At 37.4% G+C, this 14,169-nt stretch overlaps 1 protein-coding gene across 1 annotated transcript; it reads right to left on the bottom strand.

Moving 5' to 3' along the window:
- Nucleotides 1-630: 630 nt before the first annotated feature.
- On the bottom strand, nucleotides 631-12,882 carry LOC131845841 (agrin-like). The gene is made up of 17 exons (XM_059194974.1): nucleotides 12,764-12,882; nucleotides 12,436-12,583; nucleotides 11,623-11,859; nucleotides 10,759-10,974; nucleotides 10,406-10,618; nucleotides 9,663-9,875; nucleotides 8,403-8,503; nucleotides 8,124-8,238; nucleotides 7,187-7,426; nucleotides 6,407-6,569; nucleotides 5,843-6,014; nucleotides 5,357-5,498; nucleotides 4,322-4,582; nucleotides 3,552-3,698; nucleotides 2,911-3,195; nucleotides 2,039-2,609; nucleotides 631-1,764 (listed from the first exon to the last, which is right to left on the bottom strand). Exons 2-17 carry the CDS (start codon nucleotides 12,554-12,556, stop codon nucleotides 1,605-1,607), a joined length of 3,357 nt encoding a protein of 1,118 aa, XP_059050957.1. The 5' UTR covers nucleotides 12,557-12,583; nucleotides 12,764-12,882; the 3' UTR covers nucleotides 631-1,604.
- Nucleotides 12,883-14,169: the final 1,287 nt, after the last annotated feature.

Genomic DNA, 14,169 nt, shown 5'->3' with positions numbered 1-14,169 from the left:
TTCTGCAATTTTTAAATAGGGTTGTGGGACTATATGAAATTAATATTAATTACCCATTTTTATAGGTTACTCAAAAATAATTTGTGAGTGTTTGTTTAAAACGTAGATATTAACACAAAATTAATAAAGTATAGGGCATTTAATAAAATATATAAATATAGGGTTGTTGTACCAAAATTAATTTATTGTATCTTTGGTACAACAACCCTTGTATTAACTACTTACTGCATTTTTTATAAAACAACACAAAATAATACATCTATTTGAAAAATTTTGCAGTTTGAACGATAAAATGAGGGTTTTTAGCTTAAAACTGTAAAAACAAACTATATGTACGGAAAACCTCAAAAATGTATTTTTGTGTTGTATAATACGACAGTAATGGAGACATTAGTATATGTACGTCAATTTTTATTATCTATTGCGCACTTAGGTGGTAACATTATTTGAAAATTTGAATTCAAATTTACCGGGATTAAAAAACAGACTAAAGGCTATTTAGGTACTTAGCTTACACAAATGAAAAAACAATTTTACATATACGTTAATAGAGTTTATTATAAAATACAAGATATGTTAACATTTATCATAAACAGTATTTAGAAACCTCACGAAGTAATATCACATTGCAAATATTAGATAGTTTTCAATATAATTCAATTTATAGTTAGCTACTACATTATTGCTTATTAAATCAAGTGTAATTCTAATACAATTATTTGTAAATTGATATTTTTTTCTAACCTTTTTATATTAAATATGTTTAATATAATATATTATAATAGAAAGAATATCATAATGAGATGTTTAGCGTACAGAAATTGTTATATACTACATTGTTCTTGGAAATTATACATAGAGTCAATAGTTAAGAAAGAAATCTAACAGCAAATTACTGCTTTAATATACTAACGACATAATCAAATCTTTATATTCAGCCTTACTACAAACAGTTCATAGAAAAGTTAATATCTGTAGCTGTTTGTTACAATCTTATAATTAAACTACTGCATCGATTTAGGTGAAAATTGGCAGACGAATCGTATGACGTCTAAAATCGTATGAAACAATTCCACAGATCGAATTCCTGTAAAGTGCTTACGCATCTACGTAAAATATCTAAGTATGTTTGTGAATTATTAAACGAATTTCTAAATAATACAATAAACGTATTATTTTGGAACATTTTCAATATAATACTTGCCTATAATTCAATGCAGTAAAACGACAGATGAAATGTCAATTTAAAAAAGCTAAACACTTTGACGATTCCAAAAATATTCTACAAAACAAAATTAAATATATTACCGTCATTCTATTTTTCTTAATTGTATTAGAACTGTGAAATTACATAATAAGAGGTATGACATCTTAATCTTCTAGAATGGCATCGCATGAGTACAACATGTGCGTACAGTACAAACTTGTAACGAACTTTAATAAATCCATTATACATCACAATAGATCTATTAAAGATCGCTACTAGACACTAATTTCGATCTCGTATTTTATTATATCGTATCGTTTTACTGCATTGTACCAAGAGTCAGTTACGATGTATATACTTTGGGGTACGAGGAAGTAGAACCGTATTATACCTTAGTTCATGGACATGTTAGTTGAGCAACATTATGAGGTGTACAATGTCTCAGTCCCTGAGTTGTAATATGCAGGCCTCGTGCAGGAGGAATCAGGTCACGTCCACTCACCCTCAGTCTATGTACGCATCCCACAAAACCGGACAACAATGATGCACCCGTGAGCCTTTAAAAAACATATAGTATGTATAGTATAGTAGATACACGTCAGACTCGACAGTAAATAGATAAAATAATTAAACAATGAATTAAGTGTTATTGTTAGCGAGATTTCTATTTTTTTATTAGCATAAGAAACTTATAGGTAAAATAATTGTAAACAACAAACTAACAAATCGTAAAGCTTCGTTTACTATTACATTCACAAATTACATAAAAAGATTGAAATTAAACATGGACTTTGAACAAACTTGTTTGAAAATTGCAAAAGCATTACTCACTTAGTAACATTCTTAGGAGGGCTGCCAACGTAAATGAATGGGTCCACATCTAGAGAGTTCATGCGCCCTTGCGCTGAACCCCTTATGGTCGTTGTTCCAACTCTCAGCATGGCATCTTTTTTATATCTTCGTGCAGATATTTTCAATTTTCCACCTGTTCTTATTTTTCCTGACTGCAATTCTAGCATCCCGCTACCCGCGTCCCAACGTAATACCGCTCTTTCTTCATTAAATCCTACCCACAAGTAGTCTCTCACTCCAGCAGCACTCATTAAAGCACCTTCACCGCACGCAGCGGAGACTTCGGCCCATACATCAAATCGTTTACCGGGCAATCGCACTCTCGCTGATATACTCGCTGTGCCATCAAACAGCGGCACTTTATAAATTTCATTTTTCACTCCCATGTAATCCTCATACTGTGAATAATCTGATTCTTCCTCTACATGATTCGTCGTCTGAATCTCCAAATCGTCATCTAAATCAATTTTCGGACTAGAAGATTTCACAACGCAATTAACTGGTTCATCGGCTTTCTCCGAGATACCGCTAACTTCTCCATAGATATCGTCTGCGAATTAATCATTTGAAAAGATAGTAAGGGAGTCTAAATTCGAAAGATTATCTAATACAAATAGATTTCTATAGTACAAGTGCAATATTCTAGCATCTAGCTCGCTACATCTAGCGGTATCCGACCGGTGGGAGGACGTCGACGCAAGTCAACTCGGGGTCTGGACTGTCGGGTTTGCCGCTATCGCTGGTGTCTACTGAAGCGTCGGTATTCAGAAGAGAATCGGTAGAGGAGCGTTTGTGCCTCGAGTCGCGGATGTGCGGGCGTTTGCCGGTGAGGGGAGAGGCCGAGCGGCTACCTCGCCTGACGTGCGGCTCGTCCGCGCACGGCCCGAAGGCCTGCGCCACGATGTCGGCCTGCGTGCGGCACGCGTGCGCGCGCAGGTGGCACGTGGACAGGTACGTGCGGCCGTCGCTGCCGCACACGGCCGGCGCGCTCGCGGAACCGGAACCGGAACCGGAACCGGTCTCACAGTCGCCCGCGCCGCACTCGCAGCTCGCCAGCCCACTGCGGACGACGCAGTACGCACCGAAGTAGCACGTCATGTGCTCGCAATCCGTCGCTGGTAGTTGGGTGGATTCCGCTGTTGGACAATACAAAAATTAAATTTTAAACTGTGTCCATACGATTCTACACCGTATGAGTACTTTATTGATATAAAATATTTCTGAATTAAATAGAAATCAAGCAGATAAATAACCCCTTTCGATTCTTACCTATTTCAGAAAAATTCTATATACCTAAATTAAGACTGTACTAACGGGCTTTCGTTACTTCAATATAACTTAAATTATCATAACCCGTTCAGTCTGAATATTAGAACGATTTGAATTATTAAAAGATTTAATCAATTAGAAAACATATTGCAATTATAGGTACACCACACCTACACTTTATAAATTCGTAAGAACTTTATACAAAAAAGCTTAAAAGACTAACGGTCATAACATCCATTGGGTCCAAGTGTGTGTTCATGGTTAGAGCAGACAGTACATTTTTGTCCCTGGATCCCTGGTTTACAAACACATCGACCAGTCATCTGTTCGCAGTCCTCGCGTACAGACCCAAACGCTGAACAGCCACATGCTAAAAATAAAAAAAAAATACATTTACACCTTTTTAAATATCTACGTTAATTATTTGGAGACGTTTACTCCAATCGGCATCATTCCTTACATCATCATCCAAAATAGATGGATCAGATGAATGATGGAGTGAAAAAAACCTGTGTTAAGAAGTTATGCGCCGAAATGGTTCCATAAAAATATGATACAACAACCCTTAATACTTACTACCTATACTTTATTAATTTTGTTTTAATGTGTGTTAAATAAACACCCCAATATAATTTGAGTTTAAACAATATAAATCGGTAATTATATGGAATGTTAATTTTAATGTTTCATTTCATGTTTTGAAAATTAACTTACTGTTTCATTAGGAATTTCCTATAAACATTCAATTATATAACAATTAAATTTTTGAATATTATAAATTATATATGTCACATAGAGGAGGGAAACATTTTAGAAACGCTAAGCTGGGGCATGCACAAAAAATGTTGGGAAAAACTGGCATTTTTGTCATTTCCTATAAATAAAACTAAGAAAACCATACGGCAGACAGAAGACAATGGCCGTATGGGATTATACTCTTTGGTTTTTCTATAAGGATAGAACTAGAACTAAAAAAAATAAACAGGGGCGTACGTATGCAGCCGGCGTGTCCGGAGCCGATGCGCGGCAGCCCCCAGTAGCCGGGCTGGCAGCGGTCGCAGCGCAGGCCGCCGACGCCGGGCCGGCACGCGCACTGTCCGGCCGCGTCGCAGCGCTCGCCGGCCGCGCCCAGCCGGTGGCAGCCGCACCGCGCCGGGCAGCCCGCGCCGCCCGGCCCGTGCGCCGCCGTCACGCCGTCCGAGCAGCACCCGTGCCACGACTCCTGGCAGCTCTTCGTTTCCACTGACCCTTTTTCTTTGCAGACAGTTTTTTTTTTTACATAGTATAGTGGACAAACGAGCTTGTATATATTTCTCACTCGCTGACCCCGCAAACTGTGTTTTGCCATATAAATTAAAATCGCTATTAAACAATTGGAGTTGATAGTAGAAGGGTGAAAATTTAGATTCTCAGACCTACTGAATATGCATATAAAATTTCATAAAAATCGGTCAAGCCGTTTCAGAGAAGTATGATAACTAACATTGTGACACGAAAATTTTATATAAAAGATAAGTAAGTTCTTATCAGGGGATACTGCCATCATTTAGATTACTCCAACGATACCTTATTTGTCAAGTTATAATTCGGAGTTTAAAAGTTATGAGTGAATACATACATACATTTCAAAATCATAACCCTCCAGATGGAGGGTTATAATGGGGGGTATGTGTTCTCTGAAACGAGAATGCTACCTGCGAAACGAGATCGTTTCACCGTAGTAAAGAAAATATTAGTATTTTAAGATATTTTAGACTTTCAAAGTGTTTCGGCCTATTATTATTATAAGATACTCAATAAACTATTGAGTATCTACAGTACTTGTAAGTACACTTATTAGAAACAATTCACCTAAAAATATGATCTCTTCCAGTAGTAGTCTGACAACGAACAACCTACCAATAAAGCGTCATCCTCAAATTAACCCATTTTTAAACAAACACGTACAGATATAAAATACATAGTCGAATTGCGTTTTTCCTTCCTTTTTGTAGACCTCACCAATTATTATCTAACTATTTTAATTACCTTTCTTACAGCAACGAGCAGCTTTAGCGGTGTGGTGACAGTAACTGCCAATAGGACAATCTTTGCGATGTGGTCCTCCCCCACAATCCAACGGTCTACCCTCAGCATCTGTTAATGGCTCGTCATCGCCACACGGTCTAAACTATTGGATAAATAAAGTGAATAAACTACTGTTTGTTGTAAACTATTTTTGTACGTTTTATCTTAAGGGATCGTTTTTTTACATTCTATCGTATAAGTAAACTAGTAAAAAAATGGCAAAAATCTGTGCGCCGTTTACTGCTTTAAGATCTCCTCCTTTATCACATAGTCTCATACGTAAAACCCAGTTGAAACCAGATTTTTATATATCAGCATACCAAATAATTATTCATTAAAAAAATACTTTGTAATCGTCTACCCTGTAAGCGATCTGACATAAAAATCGATAAAGTAAACTATTGTTTAAAAGTACATTTTTATATTATTTTTAAAACTGTAACTCACTTCTAGACCCCTGCATAGAGCAAGTGGCCGTAGCCTGAGGTCCTCTTGTCGCCGACACGCTTCTAACTTCATATGACACAATGTAGGATACAATCTCAAGTCGGAAGCGCACACCGGGGCTGAAGAAGCAGCGGCAGCAGCCGCCGCCGCGCAATCAAACAAGCAAGCACATCTATAATAATACAAATATTTTTTATACAACGGTGTATAGTTACACCGCTATATAAAAAATAGCTACAACGTAATGTAAATCGTCTTGAGGGATGATCCCTGAAAAAAATCCTCGAAGGCCCGTTTGAACCGCATATTTTTTGGTTTTTATTTTCCAATCGAATGTCAGGATTAATCCCCTGCGACAATGAATAATAAAGTGCTCAAAAAACATTGAGTCTATAATTCTTCCGATCTCAATCAAATTCAAATGTAACACTACTTGGACACTACAGGTAACAAATATATGGAGTAGCAACACCTCATCACATCATATATAACGCTACAGTGGTGAGCTACCATCGGGCTACACAGATATATACCCATTGGTACCTACAGACATCATCACCATACCTCGGTTGTCCATTGGAGTCGACAGCGCACGTAGCCTCATAGGCACACTGTACTCTCGCACACACAGCAGTGCTAGCACCAGGCTCGCTAGAACTTTCCGCAGTTTCGTCTGATGAACGGATCTCATTACTTATATCTATGAGTTTTCCCGTCTTATTTAATCCTGGAATTGAAAAAATTAAAAATTATTTAAAATATTTCAATATCGTCTATCTATAATAGTTTTATATCTAAGTATGTAATATACTAAATATTGCTACCGCATAATATACATTAGCACTACCTCGAACGAAACACCACATTCCCACACGTTTGACATATTTGATGGAAATTTCTATCTGCATGTTATCTTTTCAAAATAGTTACCGGACCATAATATGCGGCATGAGGACATATAGTATTATGAAGATGAAAATAGGTTATTTTTTTACTTAAAAAAACAGACGAAGTCGCTTTCGCTAATGCTGATTATATAGAAGCACTAGTTGATACCACTTAAAATTTTGGGCACTCGAGTGAAACCGGGGCAAGTCACTAGTTTATTTTTTAATGTAATTGTACAGACTAACAAGCTTACAGCCCACCTGATATAAGTGGTAGCGCGTGCCATTCTATCATTAAGACCTTTCATCTATTAAGTCATCAAGCCTCTTATCCTGTAATTTCACTGCCTATGCCTGCCTATCAAAGATGCATACCTTGCATGATTTTGACCTCTGGTTTACATATATGTAACTAGTATCTGAAATATTTCAGTATATAGCAACACGGTGACCGTACCAGTTGTAGAGTTGTCGTCCTGTGCATCGGAGCACTCGCCGTAGTACGCGAGGCGGAGGGGCGGGTCGCCGCGCATGCGCGCCTCGCAGGCGGCGCGCCGCAGCGCGCACGCGTGCGCGTACGTGACGCGCGAGTCTGCGCACACGGGCTCGCGCGCCTCGTCCGCGCACGGCGTGCTGCACGCGCACGCGCCGCGCGCACACCACGTGCCCGCCGGACACTGCACCGCTGCGCACGATTCTGCGCACCGCACACCGTTGTCATTATCGACACTTCTACTTTTGAGATAATATATTATTTTTACGTAACAAAAATTCAATTACTTTACCCACCCCCACATTAAAAAAAAGTGTAAGTTGTTTTTACATAACAAAAATTTTAATAATCTATCCGGCGTGTAATCTATAATCGGCGTGCTCAGCTTTGCCTAGTGAAGGATTTTTTTCAAAGTTGATAAATAATATATTCTAAGGCTTACTTTTCGGAGCAGCACATGAAGCTACCCTCCCTGTCTCTACTTTGTACCTTCTTTGTATTATATAAAGTTTAGCATGTCGGCCTCAAGAGAAACGGTGATTTAACGATTGTTTATTATACAATAAAGAATAAAAAACCTACACTAAAGCTGCGGACGCAGAGACAAATAAGATTCTACAAGGAACACATAACTACTCTCACATTTATTTAAAATTATTGTTAACCACATATACATAAAAATACCCAGATAATAGAAATAGAGTTGCTTATTAATAGGTACCAATGGTTTATAAAGTGACCAAATTACAATTACACAAATAAAAATCTATAGCAATCTAAATCATGTTTCTTATATATTTTTATTTCTATTTATATACTACATAAGCAGTATTTTGTCTTTGAAGAATTAAGAAATACGCATATACAAAAAAAAGATAATAGGCTGCTGTAAATATCTTACCACACGATCCCATGTGTTTGACATGAAGTTTTCGTTTTTCTCGGCACGCTTCATTACGTAACGCACAAACGCTGCTGTAGGTACGATTGTCATTACCGCAAACTTCTTCTGTCTCCTAAAATATACAAAAATAATTTTATTACCTTGGTACTCCAAGGTATAAAAATATTATAATCCAGGCTTTCAAAATGGACATTAATCCTTACAATTTTACAAAACATGATATCATTGCTCGAAAACCTGTCGGCAAATATATCTACAATAATGCAGGATGCTTACAGTTCCCTCCTCACAATGTTTCGGACATACACAACTCGCTTCAGAGACACCGTCACTTTCGCAGACCGCATAATACTCGCATTTCTTGTTTTCACAACCGTCTGAAACAACGCCCAGACATAGATATTAATATGCGATTGACAAATTCATCACCATTTGTAATCAGATGATCAGTTCCAAAATAAAATAAATAGACCGTGTATACTTGGAAAGATGACGCTATAAATATAAGTAAATATATTGTTTGGATATGTTAGGCCTTATACATTTTTACATTATTTTCATTAAATAATTATGACGAAAAATAAAAAATGCTGTTATAGAATATACATGTATAAGCGTATCAACACACAACTCACTTTCAAACTGACAATGAGACTATTGATACCTAAAATAAAAGGTATAGCAATTATAGGACATAAATCCAACAAAAAGAGAGAAAGAAAATAATTTATTAATTACTGGGCGACAAGACAATAGAGAGCAATTTATGTGACAAATTAATGGCTACTTCATTTGTCAAGTAAATTGACTGTTTTCAAACGACGAGAGGCAATCGTTTGAAAAGCATTCATTACACGGCAACACGACATTGTGGCGGCCCAATTCGGAAAACAACGACGATACAATTGTCTGTTTATATCTGAAAATCACTAACTTGTTTTGAATACGAATACTGTCAAGGGAAAGGTTGAAATGCATTCAGTGGAAATGTGTCATAAGTTATTTTACATTTATTTACAAATTAATTTATTTATTACAAGGTACAGGACCTTTTCTCCGTCTATTTATGACAATAAATATTACAACACCATCTATTAGTTCACTATTAATAATAATAATTTTATAGACCACATTCTCTTAAACTATTTCTTTCTTCTTGTTACATAGGCAGCACATACATTGCAGATAATTGACCACTAGTCTCTAAACTATGCCGAGCCTGTAGATATTATAGACACTAGTTTGAGTGACTGACAAATGAATATAAAAAAAATTGCAATTGCGGGTGTACTTTTACATTGGAACTATTATAATGTCATTAATAAAATAGTATAATATAGCGTAGCGTAATAGTATTATTATTTCACCGAGTTAGCAAACCCCTATTTCTATCTTTTCAGCTTGGTATTTTTGTGGAAATTTCTTATTAATTTTTCGAGCCATTTTACGTGAAACCTTACCACACAATCAGTTACCGCCTCATCACAATTTTCTCATATTATTATACATAAATAAAAAGATAGAGATAATACTAACTGCAAGGGCCATCGTAGAGCACTTGGACGTCGCGGCGATGTCGACAAGCCTCTAGCTGTAGCTTGCAGCGGTTTCCGTACGAGATGCCGTCAGAGCCACAAACTGGTGCGAATTCATTGGAGCAGCGCGGGCAGCGGCAGACGCCGCGACCGCCCGACGGTACGCATTCACCGCCGTGCGGGCACACGCGTCCCGCGCATATACCGTTCGAACCTATAATCAAAGTTATTTCTGTTAAAGAATTTAAAATTTATCTGTATTATCTAAGCGTAACAACCAGAGACTTCCTAACATTTCATGAATTTACCAAGTTAGTGCCGAGTCCATCGAATTACGAATTGGGAAAATTCCAAGCAGATCCCGGGACTTGTTACACGGGTGTAGGTTTATATGCACCTTTAAAGACGTACGTCAACACTCACCTTCGGCGCTCGCGTTTCTGTCCGTGCCCAATCAAATCTAGTGGAAGCCTGCTAATGTAGCTTTAGATTCAGGTTATAATTTAGAATCCATTGCAGTTCTCAATGCCAAAGAGGCCAAGATGTTTTTGAAGATTGCACATTGAGATTTCGCTGGTATACTTTTGCTTCCACTTCGACACATAGTTATTTTTCGTTAATTAGTTTGTAATATGTATTTATCTTTATTGCATGGTCTTTAGGTATACGTGTTTCCCGTGGCACAAAATATAAAAAACGTAATTAGCACCACAACTATTCTATTCTATTGCCAATACTACGTACCACAGGCGCCGGCGTGCAGTACACGCAGCTCCCTGCCAAGCAGGCAGGCAGCCCGACGCAGCTCGCACTCACTATCGTGCGTGCGCGAGTCTCCGCCGCATACGGGCCGCAGTACGGGTTCGCACGGCGGCGGGCAAGCGCAAACAGCGCCACCGCCTTCAACTCTACACTCAGCGCCGTGACGACACTCCACCTCCGCGCACGGATTTACACCTACATCAAGGGGAAATGTTTTTCATGAGAATATTTCCTGGGTGTAATATTTTCTTACATAGAAAAGACACTTCATTTATAAATAAAACAATAAACATCACTAATAAAGTCACGTTGTCTTTCATCATTAATATACTTACCAGAACTACATTGTCCCTTGAATATTATCTTTAGCTGTTTCCTAGCACGACACGACTCGCGGTGCATTTGACACTCGTTGGAGTATGTTTTGCCGTCAGAGGCACAAACAGGCGAGAACTCTAGCGGACAGGGCTCCGCACAGCGGCAAGACGGAGACCGACGCTCGTCCAATTGACACACTTCTGGATCAGGGCAGGTCACTCCAGCACACGGATCTGAAAATACGCTGTGACGACTAGAAGACGAGTGGAAAACCTAAAGGCTTACTTATAAACGTTTATTTTAACTTATTTAATACGCATTACTAGTGTGCCTACACTTGCAATATATATGTCGACACTTGAGACCCTTCCATTAGTTTACGTCTCCACTAACATAGATTTAAGTTAGGTGTAAAATCAGTCTACGTCCCGACTCCGCATCGACTGGATGCGTTATTAATAAACCATGTAGCACACTACCAATAAACTTAATAATGTCTAATAAATAGTGCAATAATTTTACTCACTATACTATATATATATAGGTATATATGTATATATATATATATATATATAATACTATAGGTATACTCACTACCTACATACTACAATAAATAATATATTATGTAGCGCCACCTCATCACAACATATGTAACGCTACAGTGATGAGGATAACCACCGCACTACACATGATAACATTGAAGACTGCTGTTCATGTAGATACGCTACGGTCACCATATATTATGACGTGCGTCGTCGCTTGTTCACCATTCACACCACCACCATTCACCACAACACAGCTAGGACTAGGTTACTCAAACATATCGTCTCAAAAAAATAAAAGAATAGTAAACCTAATGTACTTATATAAAATATACTGACCACATTTTCCGTAATACTTGAAAGTTATATTAGTGTTGGACTCGCATGCAGCCCTGCGCATCTCACATTCGCCAGGGTAATCTCTGGCATCACTCGCACACAGTGGTCGCGACCCTTCGTGGTCACCGTAGCTGGGGCACGATGTGGGGCACTCGCAGTTGTAGGAAAGGCCATCAGGTGTTGGGCGGCACAGAGCACCGGGACCGCATGTCACACCACGACAAGGATTAGGAACGTCTAAAGAATACAAATAATCGCAGATAATAACTACTAATTATTTTGTGGTAGATAATACAAGCGGTAATAATGCTATTATTATACAGAAATTGAATAAAATATTCTAATATATATCTTCTAACATACCCACATACATATTACTATAAACAGGTATCTCTGAAAAAAGAACCATGCACCGTCTCCTTTCTATCTTAGGTATGTTTAAATTAGTTAAAAAATTACTAGTAACTTTACGTCGTCAAATACAGAATATTGTAAATATTCCTTTAGTAATTTATAATGAAATTAGGCGCTATTTAGGTAGGTGTGAATTCTACTTTCAAGATTATAAAATATTTAGTTGTTTTGCTTCAATTTATTTCTTCTTGTCTTGTTAACGTTACCTAATGAAAAAGATTTCAATTTAAACTTATAGTTTAGACCTTTAATTTCTTTAATTAATCATAATTTAAAATAACAGTAAATGAATAAACCAGGACGTGTTCTCAAGACATAAAAAGAAATCTTGTGGATAATAATAGAGATAAAAAATTACATCTATACTACAAAATATTTATTGACGTAGGTAGTACTTACCACTTGGGAATAAATAGCAAGCAGTTGTTACAGACACCAACAGTATCAACACAGCCGTTCTTGTGGTCAACATCGTGCGGCCAGTAAGCCGCCACTGTCCCCTACTCCAATCATTACACATCGCAATTCCACATTGTTTATGTTTCCACTGTAAATAGTTAACTAATAAATAAATAACATTATTTTTTTAATCATTCCATTTCTATATGGGGCTCCAGCGTAATACAATCTACTTTTACAAATATTTTACACAAATATTTACAATCAATATAATTCACAAGTTGTCCCCTATATTTAATTACCTCTGCTGACTTAATTAGGTACTTACCGACCAATCATTCAGATGAATAAACTGCCCTTGAAATTGGATCAACTAGAAGCCGTAGGATAAAACAAGGACTAATAAAATATATATCTTTGAGTGCCGACGAAGAATGTAAATGCATTCATTCGACCCTGGGTTACAGAGTAAACTAAAGCGAGCGACTGAATGAAATATTTGATCATGCGCAGTTGGAAGAAATTTTCGTAGCTTGGAAGCAATGAAGTCTAGAGTATAAAATGGGTAATTTATGACCGCCAGCAATATATCCTACTGGCTGTTAATCGCGAATTTGTTCTTTTTTTAGATAAATGAAATCTGTCTTCCATTAAATTCGGTACAGCCGTTTAGTCCTGAAAAGATATTATAACAAGCAAACAAATCGACACACTTTTACATTTATAACACTACTATATGTAGAATGTTATTTAATTGAGCGGAGCGCTCGTAGAGATCTTATTTGCACTTGTAACGACACTCCTCCGAAACAGCTTGACCGACAAAGACCAAAACTTCCTGCGAAGACCTTCGGGGGTCCATCGTTTACCGATCCGTAATATCCTTGAGGAATGGTCGGTGATAAAGTTTGCCATAGACTGCATCGAAATCGAAAAGAATTAACGCGTTGCGTTCAATATTTGACCTGGTGTTTAAACAACACACCAGTAACAAACCTATTTATTAAATACCTCTCTTAGGTAAAATTACACAAATACAAACAAATATGCTATACACATGATCTACATGCCGACATATTTACATCATGTAGGTATATTATAATGCAAAGTTTGGGAGCATGGAACTCCCAAACTAAGGAAACTATACCTAACTTATTATATATAACATGTGTCCTTGTTTGTACACGTACTTTTATGCATTCTATATAGTAATGTTGACTAAAAACAACATTACTATATAGAATGCATGGATGTACCTACCATGTCAGGTACACTTCGTGGAAAACCGTCGTGATAAATTCGTGGTGAATATACGATGGGCTAACTAACCTAACCTAATGCTTATGTTATCAACCACCACTGGTGCCGCCGAATATTTCATATGAAGATAGTGTACGGCCGAACTTATGCGGTTTGGACATAATAAAAGCACCGAAACAGTTTCATATTTCTACGGCAACTTTGAACTTGCCAAATGAGTGAAAATCTACATAATTTTTCCAGGTTATTTCCACACCCGGGGAAGGAGATTATTAATAATTGACTGTTTACCACATTACTAGCAATATACCATGTTAATTCGTACATAGTCCCCCTAAAACCATCGTTTTTAATTCCTAGAGAATTTGCCACGGCATGCTAACTGACCTGACTTCGTGGCCATCTTGTCATCCGCCCCCGTTGTGGAGTATACTGTTAGCGCAGGAGGGTTCTTTCAATATGATGCATTAGAAA

Source organism: Achroia grisella, unplaced genomic scaffold (assembly GCF_030625045.1).
Source record: "Achroia grisella isolate CSIRO2021 unplaced genomic scaffold, CSIRO_AGI_Agris_v1 utg487, whole genome shotgun sequence".
Classification (NCBI taxonomy): Eukaryota; Metazoa; Arthropoda; class Insecta; order Lepidoptera; family Pyralidae; genus Achroia; species Achroia grisella.
The sequence above is the reverse complement of the archived record's forward strand: the minus strand, read 5'-3'. Positions and strand labels throughout refer to the sequence as shown.

Bases quoted from the DNA above. Each gene is read 5' to 3' on its own strand.
- LOC131845841 (XM_059194974.1), bottom strand. From the start codon at position 12,556: ATGTGTAATGATTGGAGTAGGGGACAGTGGCGGCTTACTGGCCGCACG. The intron at 11,860-12,435 runs GTAAGTACTACC...TGTATTCTTTAG, and splicing joins TTGCTATTTATTCCCAAGTG to ACGTTCCTAATCCTTGTCGT. The intron at 6,570-7,186 runs GTACGGTCACCG...TTTCAATTCCAG, and splicing joins GGACGACAACTCTACAACTG to GATTAAATAAGACGGGAAAA.